General features: G+C 30.1%; 3 protein-coding genes across 4 annotated transcripts; 2 read left to right on the top strand and 1 right to left on the bottom strand.

Moving 5' to 3' along the window:
- Window positions 1-249: 249 nt before the first annotated feature.
- On the top strand, window positions 250-771 carry LOC111678196. The gene is made up of 2 exons (XM_023439461.2): window positions 250-395; window positions 463-771. The coding sequence occupies exons 1-2, from the start codon at window positions 288-290 to the stop codon at window positions 691-693; spliced, it is 339 nt and encodes a 112-aa protein (XP_023295229.2). The 5' UTR covers window positions 250-287; the 3' UTR covers window positions 694-771.
- On the bottom strand, window positions 719-1,623 carry LOC111678195. Its single transcript, XM_023439460.2, has one exon. The coding sequence runs from the start codon at window positions 1,411-1,413 to the stop codon at window positions 808-810; it is 606 nt and encodes a 201-aa protein (XP_023295228.2). The 5' UTR covers window positions 1,414-1,623; the 3' UTR covers window positions 719-807.
- A 5,782-nt stretch (window positions 1,624-7,405) lies between these two features.
- LOC111678168 (putative ATP-dependent RNA helicase SoYb) lies at window positions 7,406-18,919 on the top strand. 2 transcript variants are annotated; one of them, XM_046945347.1, is made up of 10 exons: window positions 7,406-7,566; window positions 7,627-8,980; window positions 11,527-11,652; window positions 11,719-11,877; window positions 11,943-11,958; window positions 12,025-12,101; window positions 12,190-12,587; window positions 13,103-14,507; window positions 15,062-16,504; window positions 17,073-18,919. In XM_046945347.1, the coding sequence occupies exons 2-10, from the start codon at window positions 7,640-7,642 to the stop codon at window positions 18,807-18,809; spliced, it is 6,702 nt and encodes a 2,233-aa protein (XP_046801303.1). In that variant the 5' UTR covers window positions 7,406-7,566; window positions 7,627-7,639; the 3' UTR covers window positions 18,810-18,919. The 2 variants fall into 2 exon arrangements, with proteins under 2 accessions (XP_046801303.1, XP_023295197.2); XM_023439429.2 differs by having other exon boundaries at window positions 11,943-12,101.
- Window positions 18,920-18,934: the final 15 nt, after the last annotated feature.

Below are 18,934 nucleotides of genomic sequence, written 5' to 3'. Positions count from 1 at the left end.
CGTGAGAGAGTAAGAGAAATAATATCATTCATCTCTCTAGCGGTACGGAGTTTCTCGTACTCGGAAATACCTGGTTCGCACTGGGAAAATTTTGTTAAGAAACTTTTGATTTTGTGTCTGAGAGAACGAGATGGTTGATATTTCTTTCTCTTTCTCTCACACACAAAAATCAAAAGTTTCCCAGTGTGGACCGGCACCTAGGAAACTTTTGATTTTTGTGTATGGGAGAAAGAAAAATATCTCTCACACACAAAATCAAACAACTTTTTGACGCCGGAGTTTACAAAATGAACCGACGGCCATGCTCAGCTTATGATATATTGTTCGGCGCTGTTCTGTTAACAGCTGGTGTAAATATTTCTTTCGGCTCGTGTTGTGTAATATTGCATTTTTCGGTAAATTTTTATTCTTTTTTGGCAAAAATATTAAATTTCTTAACGCAGTTTATATTTTTTCTAACAGTTTAAAATGTCTGCTCCTGCCGCCCGTGGATCAGTTGGCCTAATTAAAAGAGCCTGGAATGAAATTCCCGATATTGTCGGTGGCTCCGTATTAGCCATTATTGGCTTAGGTTTAGCTGGTATTGGCTTAGTTAACTATTACGGACACGATGGTGATAATCGTCGCTATAAATTGGGCTATGTAGTCATGCGTCCCGATGATCCTAGAGCAGCAAAAGTGCACAAGGATTGAAACGTGTAAAGAAAATATGATGTTATAGGTGTTTAAAAAATATAGTAAAATTTATTAAATATAAAAAATTAAATCGAATGTTTATAATATGTTATAAAATGCTTATTGTGTCCATTAAGAATTAGCTGTTTTTTGTTTGTGACTAAGTTTTAAATGTAAATGCAAAGCCTTGGATGTGAAGAATAATTTACTGCATAGGGAACATATTATAGCCGGGGATGTAACGTGCGCTGATGGAACCTCGTTATTTGGGGAATTTGTTGAAGCAGTGAAATCACTTAATCGCTGAACTGGTTTCTTCTCTTTCAACGGCAAGTAAACGTCGGATGAATTATTTATGAATTTATCTACAGTTTCAATTGAATCTTCAGGTACTACAGGCACAGATTTTTCTTCGACCTCCTCATCATGTGTCTCCTCAATAGAAGCTTCTTTTGGACTATCAATGTTTGCTTTCATATCAATTTTCTGTAGACGTTCGTATGTTTCTTCAAACTCCCTTTCTGATAAATGAAATCTTTTTATAAATCGATACGAAATTTCTAATTGTTTAATGCAGTCATAGCATATAAATTGGGGAAAATTCGGTTCATTTGTTATAGTTTTCTGTAAACAATATTCTAACATTTCCATTATAGATGTCTGTTTACTGTTGTGTATATTTACTAGTTTTAATTTTTCTATATTACATGACCTACAGATATTATAGAAAATTTCCATTTTAATATTACTTTGTTTTAAAATTTATTTTTTTTTGTTCTGAATGTAGTAGGCACGGTATACTTAACAAGATACTAGCATTTGAGAGCAACCGCACGATTGTCAATTTTTTTTATATGAAATTTGACAACTGTACGGTTTAAGCCTGTATACATGTATATTTAAAAAAATGTAAACAATGATCAGCTGGGCTAGTGATGTCTCCTTGTATTCAGTACACAATGGTAGAAGGCAGAGATTAAAGCCGAGGCAACTAAAAATAACGGGGTAGGCCGCCGTAAATATTTTTCAGACCGCGCCGTCGTCGACTCAAGAGCGTAGTCAGAAATTTTATAACTATTAATTTACTTTGATTATAACAACTTAGCATTATTTCATAGTATGAAGTGGCAAGTCTTTTCGATTCATCTGCAAAAATTTATGTTAGTAGCAATTCCGTTCAAATTAGTTTAAAAAAATTAATTCAAGCTGATAGTTGCTTCAACAAAATAATCAAATTAAACTAATTTTAGTTGCATCTATATCCGTCTCTAGAAGGTGATGGGTATAAAAAGATATATTTAGAAAGAAAAGAAACTTTCTGAAATATCTGGGCGATTCTAACTTATGTTAACGGATTCATTTAAGACAAATGGTGTCGGCACCTTGAAAAATATTACCGGCGGCTAGCCGTCGCCAATTTGAATTGACTCGGCTTGTATCTCTTATACCTTATTATTAATGTACCTTGATCAAAGCGTACCGAATGCAAAAACAAAATACACGTAAAATGACGTACAAGAAGAAAACAAACAGGGGGATTTTTGGCAAACTTTTTTCAGAGTTGCACGGAAAGTACTTTTTTGTGTATACACGTGGATAAGAACATAAAAAATATAAACAAAGAAGAAAATACATAAAAAACGTAAACAAAAAGATAACAAACCATAACAAACTCATTGATATATTTGTGAAATATTTAAATATCCAAATAAACATTAAAATCCTCTTTGAGCACTAAATCTGAAATGTGTTATTAATAGCGAATCGAAAAACGAATCATTCTAAGTATTAAGTGTTCTTCAAAGTACTTTCTATGAAATGCTGTGATGTAACAAACTTTGAAGATTTTACAAATTTAACAAAGGTGTTTATGCTTAGAAAATTAAAAATGTTCGTTGAGCAGGAAAACTATAATATGTGATCGATAGGGTATTAATAGACAAATCGAACCGTATAAAGATGTTTTTCCTGAGTACTTGCTATTAGCCGGTATACCGTAACAAACTTTGACAAATTTGCAAAATTTAATGAAAAAGTTTTTGTACTCAAAAATTTTTAAATATTCGTTGAGCAGCAAAACCATAATACGTCATCGATAAAGGATCAATAGACAAATCGAACCGTATATAGATTTTTTTCCTGAGTACTTGTCATAAGACGGTATAACGTAACAAACTTTGACAAATTTTCAAAATTTAATGAAAAAGTTTTTATACCCAAAAATTTTAATATATTCGTTGAGCAGCAAAACCAAAATATGTCATCGATAGAGGATCAATAGACAATCGAACCGTATATAGATTTTTTTTCCTGAGTACTTGCCATCAGACGGTATAACGTAACAAACTTTTGAAAATTGGCAAATTGCCAAATTTAATGAAAAAGTTTTTATACTAAATTTTTTTTAAATATTCGTTGAGCAGCAAAACCAAAATATGGCATCGATAGGGGATCAATAGACAAATCGAACCGTATATAGATTTTTTCCTGAGTACTTGCCATAAAACGGTATAACGTAACAAACTTTGACAAATTTGCAAAATTTAATGAAAAAGTTTTTATACTCAAAAATTTTAAAATATTCGTTGAGCAGCAAAACCAAAATATGGCATCGATAGGGGATCAATAGACAAATCAAACAATATATAGATTATTTTCCTGAGTACTTGCTATTAGCCGGTATAACGTAACAAACTTTGGCAAATTGGCAAATTTAATGAAAAAGTTTTTATACTAAAAAATTTTTAAATATTCGTTGAGCAGCAAAACCAAAATATGGCATCGATAGGGGATCAATAGACAAATCGAACCATATATAGATTTTTTTCCTGAGTACTTGCCATAAGACGGTATAACGTAACAAACATTGACAAATTTGCAAAATTTAATGAAAAAGTTTTTATACTCAAAAATTTTAAAATATTCGTTGAGCAGCAAAACCAAAATATGCCATCGATAGGGGATCAATAGACAAATCAAACCATATATAGATTATTTTCCTGAGTACTTGCTATTAGCCGGTATACCGTAACAAACTTTGACAAATTTGCAAAATTTAATGAAAAAGTTTTTATACTCAAAAATTTTTAAATATTCGTTGAGCAGCAAAACCATAATATGTCATCGATAAAGGATCAATAGACAAATCGAACCGTATATAGATTTTTTTCCTGAGTACTTGCCATAAGACGGTATAACGTAACAAACTTTGACAAATTTTCAAAATTTAATGAAAAAGTTTTTATACTCAAAAATTTTAAAATATTCGTTGAGCAGCAAAAGCAAAATATGTCATCGATAGAGGATCAATAGACAAATCGAACCGTATATATTTTTTTTCCTGAGTACTTCCCATCAGACGGTATAACGTAACAAACTTTGGAAAATTGGCAAATTGCCAAATTTAATGAAAAAGTTTTTATACTAAAAAATTTTTAAATATTCGTTGAGCAGCAAAACCAAAATATGGCATCGATAGGGGATCAATAGACAAATCGAACCATATATAGATTTTTTACCTGAGTACTTGCCATAAGACGGTATAACGTAACAAACTTTGACAAATTTTCAAAATTTAATGAAAAAGTTTTTATACTAAAAAATTTTTAAATATTCGTTGAGCAGCAAAACCAAAATATGTCATCGATAGAGGATCAATAGACAAATCGAACCGTATATAGATTTTTTCCCTGAGTACTTGCCATAAGGCGGTATAACGTAACAAACTTTGGAAAATTGTCAAATTGCCAAATTTAATGAAAAAGTTTTTATACTAAATTTTTTTTTAAATATTCGTTGAGCAGCAAAACCAAAATATGGCATCGATAGGGGATCAATAGACAAATCGAACCGTATATAGATTTTTTTCCTGAGTACTTGCCATAAGACGGTATAACGTAACAAACTTTGGCAAATTGGCAAATTTAATGAAAAAGTTTTTATACTCAAAAATTTTAAAATATTTGTTGAGCAGCAAAACCAAAATATGTCATCGACAGGGAATCAATAGACAAATTGATTCGTATATAGATTTTATCCCTGAGTACTTTCCATAAGACGGTATAACGTAACAAACTTTAGAAAATTGGCAAATTGCAAAATTTAATGAAAAAGTTTTTAGACTAAAAATTTTTTAAATATTCGTTGAGCAGCAAAACTAAAATATGTCATCAATAGGGGATCAATATACAAATCGAACTGTGTATAGATTTTATCCCCGAGTACTTTCCATTAGCCGGTGTACTGTAACAAACTTGGAAAAATTCCCATATTTGATGAAAAAGTTGTTATAGTACAAAATTTTAAAATACTCGTTGAGCAGCAAAAGTACAATATGTGATCGATAGGAAATCAATAGACAAATCGAACCGTATATAGATTTTATCCCCGAGTACTTTCCATTAGCCGGTGTACCGTAACAAACTTTGAAAAATTTGCAAACTTAATGAAAAACTTTTTATACCAAAAAATTTTAAAATATTTGTTGAGCCACAATACTAAAATATGTCATCGATAAGGGATCAATAGGCAAATCGAACTGTATATAGATTTTTTCCAGAGTACTTGCCATAAGACGGTATAATGTAAAAAAATTTGAAAAATTCACAAATTTAATGAAAAAGTTGTTGTAGTACAAAATTTTAAAATATTCGTTGAGCAGCAAAACTATAATATGTAATCGAAAGGGTATTAATAAACAAATCGAACCGTATATAAATTTTGTTCCTGAGTACTTGCCATAAGATGACATAGTTTAGTTTTGCTGCTCAACGAATATTTAAAAAAATTTTAGTATAAAAACTTTTTCATTAAATTTGCCAATTTTCAAAAGTTTGTTACATTATACCGTCTTATGGCAAGTACTCAGGAAAAAAATTTACATACGGTTCGATTTGTCTATTGATCCGCTATCGATCACATATTTTAGTTTTGCTGCTCAACAAATATTTTAAAATTTCTTAGTATAAAAACTTTTTCACTTAGTTTGCAAATTTTTCAAAGTTTGTTACGGTACACCGGCTAATGGAAAGTACTCAGGGATAAAATCTATACATGGTTCGATTTGTCTATTGATTCCCTATCGATCACATGTTGTAGTTTTGCTGCTCAACGAATATTTTAAAATTTATTACTATAACAACTTTTTCATCAAATTTGCGAATTTTTCTAAGTTTGTTACGGTACACCGGCTAATGGAAAGTACTCGGGGATAAAATCTATACATGGTTCGATTTGTCTATTGATCCCCTATTGATGACATATTTTAGTTTTGCTGCTCAACGAATATTTAAAAATTTTTTAGTATAAAAACTTTTTCATTAAATTTGCCTATTTGCCAAAGTTTGTTACGTTATACCGTCTTATGGCAAGTATTTAGGAAAAAAATCTATATACGGTTCGATTTGTCTATTGATCCCCTATCGATGACATATTTTGGTTTTGCTGCTCAACGAATGTTTTAAAATTTTTGGGTATAAAAACTTTTTCATTAAATTTTGAAAATTTGTCAAAGTTTGTTACGTTATACCGTCTTATGACAAGTACTCAGGAAAAAAATTTATATACGGTTCGATTTGTCTATTGATCCCCTATCGATGCCATATTTTGGTTTTGCTGCTCAACGAATATTTTAAAATTTTTGAGTATAAAAACTTTTTCATTAAATTTTGCAAATTTGTCAAAGTTTGTTACGTTATACCGTCTTATGGCAAGTACTCAGGAAAAAAATCTATATATGGTTCGATTTGTCTATTGATCCCCTATCGATGCCATATTTTGGTTTTGCTGCTCAACGAATATTTAAAAATTTTTTAGTATAAAAACTTTTTCATTAAATTTGCCAATTTGCCAAAGTTTGTTACGTTATACCGTCTTATGGCAAGTATTTAGGAAAAAAATCTATATACGGTTCGATTTGTCTATTGATCCTTTATCGATGACGTATTATGGTTTTGCTGCTCAACGAATATTTAAAAATTTTTTAGTATAAAAACTTTTTCATTAAATTTGCCTATTTGCCAAAGTTTGTTACGTTATACCGTCTTATGACAAGTACTCAGGAAAAAAATCTATATACGGTTCGATTTGTCTATTGATCCTTTATCGATGACGTATTATGGTTTTGCTGCTCAACGAATATTTAAAAATTTTTGAGTACAAAAACTTTTTCATTAAATTTTGCAAATTTGTCAAAGTTTGTTACGGTATACCGGCTAATAGCAAGTACTCAGGAAAAACATCTTTATACGGTTCGATTTGTCTATTAATACCCTATCGATCACATATTATAGTTTTCCTGCTCAACGAACATTTTTAATTTTTTAAGCATAAACACCTTTGTTAAATTTGTAAAATCTTCAGAGTTTGTTACATCACAGCATTTCATAGAAAGTACTTTGAAGAACACTTAATACTTAGATTGATTCGTTTTTCGATTCACTATTAATAACACATTTCAGATTTAGTGCTCAAACAGGATTTTAATTTTTATTTGGATATTTAAATATTTCACAAATATATCAATGAGTTTGTTATGGTTTGTTATCTTTTTGTTTACGTTTTTTATGTATTTTCTTCTTTGTTTATATTTTTTTATTTACTTATCCACGTGTATACACAAAAAAGTACCTTTCCATGCAACTCTGAAAAAAGTTTGATAAAGTTGAAAAAAGTTTGTTAAAAAGTTTGTTTTCTTCATAGAGATCGTAAAATGTTATTGTTGCAGAACTGTGACCACCTTATGTGAATTCGCCTTGCGTCATTCAATTGGGATAAATATTCTTATAGGATTTTTTAAACTCTCCGTTAACAACTGATAACAAGAAGGAAAATAGGCTTGCAATTCGATATTCTGCAAATGGAAAATTCTTAATTATTTTCTAAATTTTAAAGGTAAATTTGTTGTAATGTATTTTTAATTATAGTTTTATTAAAAAAACTTCAAATATTTAGTTTTCGTGCTAAAATGGACAATGATCATTGTATCACTGTGACGCATTTCATAAATCCTCACTTGTTTTGGTATAAAGCGATTGGTTCTCCTGATGAACAATTCCACGTGCTAAGCACTTTTGAACAGAGTTTAGTAGAACTTTATAAGAATAAGCCATCATGTGATAATTTCTTGCGTCCCCAAATTGGGGATAAAGTGGCGGTCAACTTTATCGCCTGGAATAAATACATACGGGCAGAGATATTACAGAAAGCCGAGTTTCAGCAAGAGGAGTATATAGTTTGGGCTTTGGATTATGGATTTCCGTTGCTTACGAAAAAAGAACATTTACGAATGTTGCCGAGTAATTTGCAAGTTGACATAGGTCACATACATGTTGGCGGCATTGCAAATATTTATCCGGCCGAGCAGGAATACGATGACATGGAAGGCAATTTAGTAATGATTAAAAAAGACAAGTGGTTACAAAAAACCTGCAACATGCTGGAAAAGCTCTTGACCGATGCCAACTCAATAAGTTTCGTCAAACACTTTCAAACGAACGATAACCATGTCTGGGGTGAATTGAGAATTTTGAACCACAAGGGTGTGGAAATCAATGCACGCGACTATTTACTAAAAACAACAAATGCTATTGAAGAGAATGATTTGATTTTCAAAGAAACATGTTCTAAATTTAAGACTATTAAAATTGCACCTTGGCTCTCGAATGATCGTAATACTAAAATGAAATTCAATAATATAAAACACAATTATATTGAACATTCCAAACAAATGAATGCCACTCTGGTCGATGAGAATGCCAAACGTAAAGTAGAGGACTGGCAAGAACGAAATGAGCGCAAGAAAATTGAAGCAGTTTCCGAATTATTCGAGTCTAGCTGTGAAATATCTGAGGATATTATAGACGATATTGCATTTGATGATTCCGTCTCAGTGGCAAATAATCAGGAAATTAATTATATCGGTAAAGCAGGAATGTTAACAAAAATCAAACAACAAAAGTATTCAACGGAAAAAGATATGCCACCAACAGCTCTTCCGAGATCATTTGAAATCGAAAATGTGATGTTTGACGTAAATTGGCCAAACGAAAACCCACAACCTTCATATTCAGGTTCCCGTTCTGGTTCAACAAATGTTTCCTCACGTCTACAAAAACTTGCACAATTTACAGAGGCGGCGAGAGAAGAAAAACACAATTCGAAACCTTTAATAGATTTGGACTCAACAGCATCCTCAGTGGTTTCCAGTGTTAAATTGCGCCAACAAAAGTTAATAGAATTGCGTAGAAAAGCTGCTCGTGCCGAAAAGGATAAAACAAATGAAACGTCTTCGGATCGTAGACAAAAGGTAGGTTTTTTTTATTAACATTGTATTTATTATTGGAAAATTAAATTCTGAGATAACAATCTCAGTTTATGTTAAGTTGGATTGAAGAATAAAAAGATCAGATTTTTTAAACCACGTTAGTAGGAATGGTATATTTGGATTGTGCTGATGTACCCAGGCCCAGAGAAATTTATTTTTGATCATGATTAGAGCATGACATACAAGCTTTATAGGGTCTCTAATTATGATTTTGTGAGAAAAAAATCAAAACTTTAAATATCGGATCCAAAATAGTTATCAACAATTTTAAACACTTTCTTAATGGAATTTTGAATTAACACATTTTGTAGTTCTTTAGTCACTGATTACGAACACGAATTAAAATTTGTTGTATTAATTTCGGTAGATTTTTCTAAAGCTTTTGATAGGGTAATACATTCTAGATTACTTATTAAGTTGTGTCAGAATTTTGAATTCTCCTCTCAAGCTTGTAATTTAATTAAATCTTACCTACATGATAGACAACAGTATATTTCAATTGGAACTTCGCTTTCCCACACTCGACGAATAACTAGTGGTGTCCCACAAGGATCCGTTATTGGGCCACTTTTTTTTATGATTTTTATTAATGACCTTTTGCTCAAGTTCAGTGGTGTTTCTTGTCTGCCTTTTGTATATGCTGATGATGTCCAATTTGTTTGTTATTCTGATAATGAATTTGTTGATGTATTAAATGAGGGTATTAATTATATACTTCATGTTGTTGCATCATGGGCATCAGAAAATAGTTTCCTTGTTAACCCTAGTAAAACTAAATTAATGGGGTTTGGATTTGATACTAATAGAATGAATGTTATGATTAATAATTCACCTGTTGTATTCGTTAATAAGATAAAATGTTTAGGTCTTGTTGTTGATAACTTATTAAATTTTTCTCCACATATCAATTATCTGTCTTCTCGAATATCGTTTCTCTTAAGAAGATTGTATTCTATAAATTTTAATTTGCCTTGTTCAATAAGAAAACGGGTCGCTTCGGCTATCTTAATGCCCCATATAATGTATTGTTCTGAAATATTTACGGGTACAGGAGCTCAGATGCTTAGGAAATATAAACAAATCTTCAATAGGATTATACGTTACATTTTTGGTCTGAAAATACAGGATCATGTAACACAACATACCCTTAATTACCTTGGTTCATCTTTTGATTATTTTATTGATATTAGGTTATTATTATTTTTTTACAAATCAATTGTTAGAGGGTATCCTATTTACATTGTTGACAAATTTCAGTTTTCTCATTCAACCAGAAATACCCAAATTATATTTCCTATAAGGCACTTAAATTGTCTCCAGAAATCTTTTCAAATTAGAATCTCTAAAATTTGGAACGCGTTGCCTAGAGACTTAAGAAAATTTTCATTTACGCTAAATCAATTCAAATTGAAATTATTGGAACAGGCAGAATAGGCACCTTAAAATGTTGTTTCTATATTTTTTTTGGACCTGAATACATGTATGCCAGCATTCATTTTTGTGTACATATGTATGTATTTATATGTTACTTACTTATTTTTGATCTTACTTAACATTTATAGATCTCATTGAATATTATTTTATTTTAATTGTACTATTTAAAACTTTGCAAATGTTTATATTATATATTTTTTTTTGCTGTTTTGTAGTTTTTATAAAGCTAGTAGCTTTAATTAGCCATATAAGGCCCTAAGGGCTCGGTTATGTAAATGAAGAATTAATAAAAAAAAAAAAAAAATTTACAAAATTAAACAAACTGAATCTAATATGGAAGATCAAACATAGACAAATTTTCTAAATTTTTTATAACAAGTAGAGCAGTAATAATATTACTCGTCGCTACTCGTAATTTTAATGAAATTTTAAATTAACCTATATAAAATCGTGTAAAAAATAGAGCCAGTTTGCAAACATATAAAATTTTAACAATTTAGGGACAATTTTCAATTTTCACAAACAAGTAAAAACAAAAATATATATTCAGCAAAGAAAAAATAGAATTTTTTCGGTTCTTCGGAAGTCACTAAACATCAATTCCACAAAAGGTAAAAAATTATGAAATAAAAAAATATTGAAACCAAATGCCAGACTATCACCTTCTTACTTGTTGATATAAAAGATTAAAAGCGTTATTAATAAAATTGATACAATACAGATAATATTCCGAAAAATGGAAAAATATGAGTTTATATTCTAATTGTGCATTTTTTTGGTAAAAATGTGAATTTTTTCTGAAAATTTAAATTTTTGATAAAGTTGTGAATTTTTTCTGAAAATTTAAATTTTTGATAAAAATGTGAATTTTTGTAAAAAATGTGAATTTTTGGTAAAAATGTGAATTTTTTCTAAAAATTTAAATTTGTTTCGTAAAAATTTTAATATTTTGTGAAACTTGGCTTTTTGGTAAAAATTTTAATGTTAACAATTTTTGTTTCTTCTAGGAAATAATAAATTAATCTATCGGCTAGAAAAAAATTAAACTATAAACTAGACTAATAATTTAAATTTCTTTATTTTGTGTTTAACAGAATCACAATGAAACAACCATTTCATCAATAAGTCAACCTAAAACATCCGATAGTTATTCATATCAATTACTTGAACAATCATTAACTCTATCAACAAGTAACAATACTACAACCGATAATTTACAGGTTAGTAAAATAAATAAATAAATAATAGTGTAATATGTAAAAAAAAACTAAATATTTTGTTTACAGGATAATAAAAGTGAAATATCAGTAAAAAACATAAGAGCTAAACAGTTAATAGCAATGCGTAAGAAGTTTGGATCTTCAACGTTTGCATCTTCTAATGAGGGCAGTCAAATAAACACTCCAACTGTATCACAATTATCTACAAATAGTACGCAATCTAAGGTAATTAATTGTTTAAAATAAATATAAAAATATTTACTTAATTATATACAATTAAAAATTTTTAGATGAAACAAGAAGAAGGTATTGATATTTCACTATTTAAAAATTTAGACTTTCAACTAAAACCAAAAACCATTTCAAAATCAGATGAACAAATTGTGAAGCTTAATGAAACATATTCATTTGATACAACTTCAACAAAAACAGAAAAAGATAAATTAAAGGTAAATGTTTATGAAAAAGTAATTTAAATAAATAATAATTTAAATTTAAATATTATTCTATTTTATATATTTTTTTTAATATTTTCAGCTTTCTCAATCGGGTTATGACAGTCTTACTATGGTACCAGCTGGTTACGATATAACACGTTTACAAAACTATAGGGATGAAGAAAATCATTGGCATCGTAAAAAATCTACGAGATACGATTGTGTACCACACGAAAAATCTTCATCGACAGATGAATTACTTTCCAATAATACAAACGATCAAAGCTTTTCTTCTTCGGATTTTTTTCAAATGAAACCACCTAAACGATTAGCCCAAAATAACCCATTAATTAAAAAAACATCTACTGATAACAACACTGAGCTGGACTCGCATAACATGAGATGTTTCCAACAACAGCAACGGGATAATTTATCCAATGAAGAATCTTTAATTAAGGGGTTAAAATCAGACATTTATTTGTCGAGTGACGTTTCAACGTAAGTGTTTTCTGAAATATTTCTCTTTATGTCTTATTATTTACGATTTCTAATTCATTTTAAAATGAATTTCTCTCATTAAATGAGTATTATAATTATTATTTTTTGTTACTTTTATTATACGAATGAATTTTTTTTTTATTTTACAAATAAAACTTTAAATTTTATTGTTAAAACTGTGTGGTTTCATTTGTTAATTAAATATGGATCAAGTCTAAGGTTTAACTAATATATATTAAAAAAATAAATAATTTACATTTTTTCTATTTTAAAATTGAATCAAGTTTTACCAAAAAAAAAAAAAATTCAAAATTTTTGTTTAATTAAATTTTTATACGATTATTGCTAAATGAAATTTTTAATTTAACAAAGACTTGATCCAGTTTTAAAATACATAAATGATTCCTAAAACGTTTTAACATAGACTACATTTGCTATGTTTCAACCTAGAGAAAAAAAAAACTAGTAAATACTTTGTTCGCAATAAAATTGCAAAATTTTATTACAAATTACAGCTCTACTAACTCTACTGTTCCTAGTCAAAAACTGCGCAAAAGAAGACAACTAAAATCTCCCACATCTCAACTGTCAAAAATCGATAAAATTTTGCAAGAACATAACATTGAAAAGGAAATGGGAAATAAAAATATACTTGATTTGAAACTTCTCAATTCAAGCTCCAACTCTCAAAAGTCCTTACTAACTAGTAATTCATCAAATGTTTCTGATAATGACAGCAATATACCGAATATTGTCAAAAGCAAAGGTGACACTAATAATGCTAGTTCACGATCATCTTCGTCTCTAGATAAAATACGTAAGGAAAAAGTGTATAAAGAAGTCTTCAATTATGAAGCATTAATGGATGTCAAACATAGCGCCAACTTGCCCATTATAGAAGGTGAACGTAAAATACAAACTAAATTTATTGATCATTTGGTTTTGGCCCATTCTAGCATACAACTCACACCGATAGAAAATATAACGGAGGCACCATTTCTGCCAGAAATTCACGAAGAAATGCGACAAATGCGCGTTAATAAAGTCTATCGTATACAGGTATATGCCTGGTCCCATGTATTGCGCAGTAACTCATTGTTCATAGTGAATCCATCAAGATCAGGTAAAACATGGTCTTATTTGCCACCTCTATGTAGTTTGCTTTGTTGCCGGGCAGATCTAGTTAAACCTTCATATGGACCAGTGGCCATAATTTTGGTTGCATCTCTGAAACATGTTGAAACGGTTAACAATTACTGTCGTCGCCTAATGAGTGGTTTAAGAAATGAAGCTCCTACTTGTATACCTTCATATGGTATGCGTAATTTAATTGAAACAAAAATTCAACTACTCAATGGCTGCGGTATATTAGTTGCCACACCCTCTAGTATTTTGCGCTTGTTGCATGAAAACGAACAAGAACCACTATTCGATGCTGAACGTTTACAACACATTGTGATCGATGACATGGATATAATGCTGTCTAGATCTCAAGAAGATTTCCAGAATGCTATTCGTATTATATTTAAAATGGTAAAAAAATCGAAATTTGAAAAATTGACTCCACAGCTAATAGTTACCTCACGCGATTGGGATCGTCCCATGGTTAAATTAATACGAAAATCAAATCAACCTTTACTTTTAATCGGCGACTTTCTAGAAGCTGCAGTCTATGGTCATGCTACACTTTCGGTAAAATTAAAATCTAGTGTGGAAAAAAATGATACAATATTAAAATATTTAAGAAAAATATCAGAATCGACACAAGGTTGTGACAATCGTACATTGATAATATGCAATGAAGATGAAGAAGTTCAAAGTGTTATAAAGTTTTTGCAAGATTGTGGCCAACACTGTATTGCATTTTATAGTCGTTCGACAGAAAACGAACGTATTACCATTGATGAATGGAAAAAGAAGGTAAGATATTTATAAGTATCGTTGAAAATTGTAGGAACATTTTAAAGCCTAATAGGTATAATTTCCGAATTTTTTATGAAAAACAATTCTAAATCATTTCAATTCAAACATATCGTTGGCTTATATCTTCCCATCCCATTATTTCTCTCAAAACCTTTTTAATAACACTTAATTTCAGACAAATTTTAAAACAATTTCATGGAAAACTAGCTTATTTCAAATTGTAAATATAGCTGAATGGACTTATCTAATAATATATTTGAAATTTCGAACTTAAAATTAATTCGTATTAAAGCGGCTAAAATCATATTTTAGTTTAAAATGGCAAGGTATACAATATCAATCATTCAAAGGCCCAAGATTCAATTCTGATTCCCTTCAAAAGAAAAATAATATAGAGGAACATAGAATAAGGAATAAACAAATACATATAATTTTGATTTATAAAATGTCAATATAGGTTTTTTAATAAAGGCTTTCTAAATTTAAACATGTATGTTTAGAAGATTTCGAAGTATTTTTTTAGAAAATATTTTGTAAACGATTCTTTGCAGATTTCATCTCAAATTCTAGTATGTACCGATGCTCGTTTTTATGAACTGAAAATACAGAATGTTAATAATCTCATACACTATTCCATGCCCACGTCTTGGACTCAATTTACAACAAGATTTTCAGCTTTAGCGCGTACCTACAACAATTACGTTAGCCAGAATTTTGAACAAATATCAGTGGCCAAGGCGAATAAAAACTGTCCACATTCCATAATACTATTAGATGAAAATAATAGCTTACAATTACCGCGGCTCGTAGATTTTATGCGTAAACACAATCAAATTGTGCACGAAGAAATTTTAGCCGTTTCAAAGCGAGTCTTGATAATGCGTGAAGAGCAAAGAATATTTAAGGGTTCACTATTATGTCCACAACTTTTAGAGTTTGGTGAATGTGATGAGGCTCGCTGTGATAGTCGTCATGAGTTAACACGTTTTGATGTAGTCATCAAAAGCGATGGTATACCCTGCGAAGGTGAAATTCGTATACACGTTTTAAAAGTTTTTTCACCAACCTACTATGCAGTACGTCTGTTACACCATAAACTTCCCAATACTACGAAGTGGTTAGAGGTACGTCGTTCCAGTGAGGCTTTAACCTTCAGTATACAACTTAATATGCATTATCGTAATGACAATAATCTCTTTTTACACTGGCCTCCACACCTTAATGATTTGTGCATATATCAGTATGCGGAAAACTTTCGCAGGGCTCGTATATTAGAAGCTCCTATTTTCCAGCAAAAGAGTACAAATGTTGTTCAATCTAATTTAAAAGTAACTCTACGCCTGATTGATGATGGCAATATTATAAGTTCTGTTAAATGTAATGAAATCTTTGTGTGTGATGACAAATTCAAAGATTTTCCCCCTCAAGCTGTCGATGTTCGTTTAATGAATATTGTACCATTTGATAATGAACGAACATGGGACTCGAAAACTACAAAACAAGTACAAAAATGGATAATGGAGGATATTAAATCGAATTATGTTGTTCAGGCCAGCATCGATTTTGCTCTAGCCAATACTATTTGGGTAAAGAATGTGGTGGTTATGGAAAAGTTGACTGGTATTGATGCCTATTGTCAGGTGGTTCATTTGAAAAAGTCATTAGTTGGTAAAAATTTTGGTATTCTATACAATGGTGAACGTAAGCATGTACGCGATCTGGCTGAGGAGTTTGGCTTACTCAATGCCCCTGAAATAGCTGAAGTCATCGATAATTGTGATTCTGATCTCGATTTTCAATCGTGTAAAAATGAAAGCATTAATTTAATTAAATTTTCCTCCTCAAATGATGAAGCCACTAATAGTAGTATGGAATCGGCTGAAACTGGTTTAGAACCCAAAACCGAGAGACAGAGTGTTGGTAATACTAAAAAAAGTGCGAAACATGAAGATTGGGATGATCAGTTGGAGAATGGCATTGATCAACGAGATGAGGTAAGCTTAATTTAATTAATAATAGTGAATACATCTTGAAAATTTCTTACAAGTTTTCAAGGGTAGTTCATTAAATAAGTCTCAAATCGAGAAAACAATGAAAATTTGTGATCACTTTTATTTCTCACCAAAAATCGATTTTTATATGGTAAAATTAAAAACGTCTGAAAATCCTCAAATAAGACTTAAATTGAAAAAATCTCTGATCATTTTTATTCCGCACCAAAAAACGATTTTTAAACGAAAATTAAGAACCAGCTGTAGTTCTTTGAACCGACTAAAACTAGTCTTTTTCTATAAATTCCTAATTTGATCTGTTAAAGTACTTGCATGACTGATAGTTTTTATTCCAAATGGTTTTCCGTATTCAAATCGTTTTTGACGATTTCTATCTCAAAATATTGAGTCCTAACAAACCGGTAACTAAAAAAGTTAAAAATTAATACATATGTGATCATATTTTTTGATCTAGTTGAGTAGATTACTTTCTATATTAAGAATTTTAATAAATTTGTCGCAATTTATCTTAAACTAAGTTTTTTTTTGTCGATCTTTTTAACTATCCCAGGTTTATGTACCACTTAACGCCAATAATTCACATAAAACTACAAAACAAAACGAAGACAAGCAATCTCAAGTTAACCATCTACCACTTACAAAGGAAACTTGGTGCCAGTTACCTTTCAATGAAATCGTAAAAGTTGAAATTGGCGATGAAGGGGAAAATGGCAATTGGGAAAATATTTTTTTACAAATTATTGATAAAAATTCCATGTTTCTATTTGATGAGCTTAGCAAAGTAATTAACGAACATGTAGACAATATTAAATCGGCAAATAATACAGAAAATATAGTATACGATTTCGATCCATTACACAATTGTATAGTAAAATACAATAATCTTTATGTAAGAGCTAAAGTCTACGGAGTGTTTGGTGAAAGAAAAGAGCAACGCTTATATAGATTTTTCCTATGTGATTATGCCTGCTTTACAAATGCCAAAACAGACGAATTGTATAATGATTTTCTGTATGAAACAACTGAGGAAATTGTTACCTTTACTCCCTATCAAGCTGTACATTGTACTTTAGTTGGAATTAAATGGGATCGTTTTAATAAAAGATATCAAGTAACGAAAGACTATTTGTATGCTTGTGCTGTTTTGGAAAATGAAGCAAATGAAAAGGAGGCCTCCAATTTACATAACTTGCCTATAAATTCTTATAAAATTTTGTTGTATGAGTGCGAGCAAGAAAATGATTTTAAATCAGCTTTATTGTTTAATAAAACTTTAGTGGATAATGGTATTACCGTATACGATGAAGAAACAAAAAATTTCCTGGAATATGAAATCGGCATGGAAGATAAGTCTGACAAAATAGAAGAAATAATAGATGTTGGCAAAACATATAAGAAGGATGAAGTCTTAACGTTTGAACAACTAATGGATTTTATTAAAAAAGATGTCTTTGATATTGATCTTGATGACGTGATGGAAGATATACAGAAAACAACCACAAATATTAAATCTATTGAGTTTAATAAACAAAGCGACAAACAATTGAATACGAAAAGTGATCAAAATGAAAATATTTGTAATAATTGTGAGGAAATAACAATTACCAAAGATTTAAACCAAAAACCAAAATTACTCTCATCGGATAGTGAAATCGATGAACAGGGCCATTGTACTAGCTTTTCAAATAGCAGTATAAAATCTTCTATTTCTTTAAGTTCAACTGATATTTCCAATTGTTCCAAAGAACAAGTAACAACGTATAACAAACCACCCCCCTTAACTGCTTTACATAAACGTCCCCTAACTACGTGGTATGAAAACGATTGCATGATCTTTATATCAATTTATGCTCCTGATATTATAGACTATTTATTAGAAGTTTCCGCAAAAAATATCCTATTTGTGGCAGAGATACAAACAGAAAAATCTGTTTTAAATTTAAATCTTCTAGGTTCAATCGAGCCGCAAAGTGTTTCTCATGAAATAAAAGGCCTTAATGTTGTTATACGATTGAAGAAAATTGTCTACGAAAAATGGCCGAGATTATTAAAAGAGACTACAAAATATTCTTGGTTAAAATACAACTTTAATGCTTTCGATTCGATTGAAATGGAATACATAATGCCTCAACAGCGACTACACACCATTTTAGACAATGAATTAAACTTTGAGGCACAACAAATTGATAATTATAATTCCGATGAGGACAGTGAACGTGAACTTTACCAAACATACAATCCTATTGCAGGCAATGATGATGACTGCGATCCATTTTCTGCACTTTAATTTTTAAGACTAGCAATATAAGTTTTATAAGTATTATAATACCTAATATTAACTAATGATATGAATTATTTGTTATGTGTTAATTTTTTATGAATTTTATTTTTTAAAGACCAATGAAATATGAA

The sequence above is a fragment of the Lucilia cuprina genome, chromosome 3 (assembly GCF_022045245.1).
Source record: "Lucilia cuprina isolate Lc7/37 chromosome 3, ASM2204524v1, whole genome shotgun sequence".
NCBI lineage: Eukaryota > Metazoa > Arthropoda > Insecta > Diptera > Calliphoridae > Lucilia > Lucilia cuprina.
Note: the sequence above shows the minus strand (reverse complement) of the source record. Positions and strands in the feature narration are given on the sequence as shown.

Bases quoted from the DNA above. Each gene is read 5' to 3' on its own strand.
- LOC111678196 (XM_023439461.2), top strand. From the start codon at position 288: ATGAACCGACGGCCATGCTCAGCTTATGATATATTGTTCGGCGCTGTT. The intron at 396-462 runs GTAAATTTTTAT...TTTTTCTAACAG, and splicing joins GTGTAATATTGCATTTTTCG to TTTAAAATGTCTGCTCCTGC.
- LOC111678195 (XM_023439460.2), bottom strand. From the start codon at position 1,413: ATGGAAATTTTCTATAATATCTGTAGGTCATGTAATATAGAAAAATTA.
- LOC111678168 (XM_023439429.2), top strand. From the start codon at position 7,640: ATGGACAATGATCATTGTATCACTGTGACGCATTTCATAAATCCTCAC. The intron at 11,653-11,718 runs GTTAGTAAAATA...TTTTGTTTACAG, and splicing joins CTACAACCGATAATTTACAG to GATAATAAAAGTGAAATATC. The intron at 12,102-12,189 runs GTAAATGTTTAT...TAATATTTTCAG, and splicing joins CAGAAAAAGATAAATTAAAG to CTTTCTCAATCGGGTTATGA.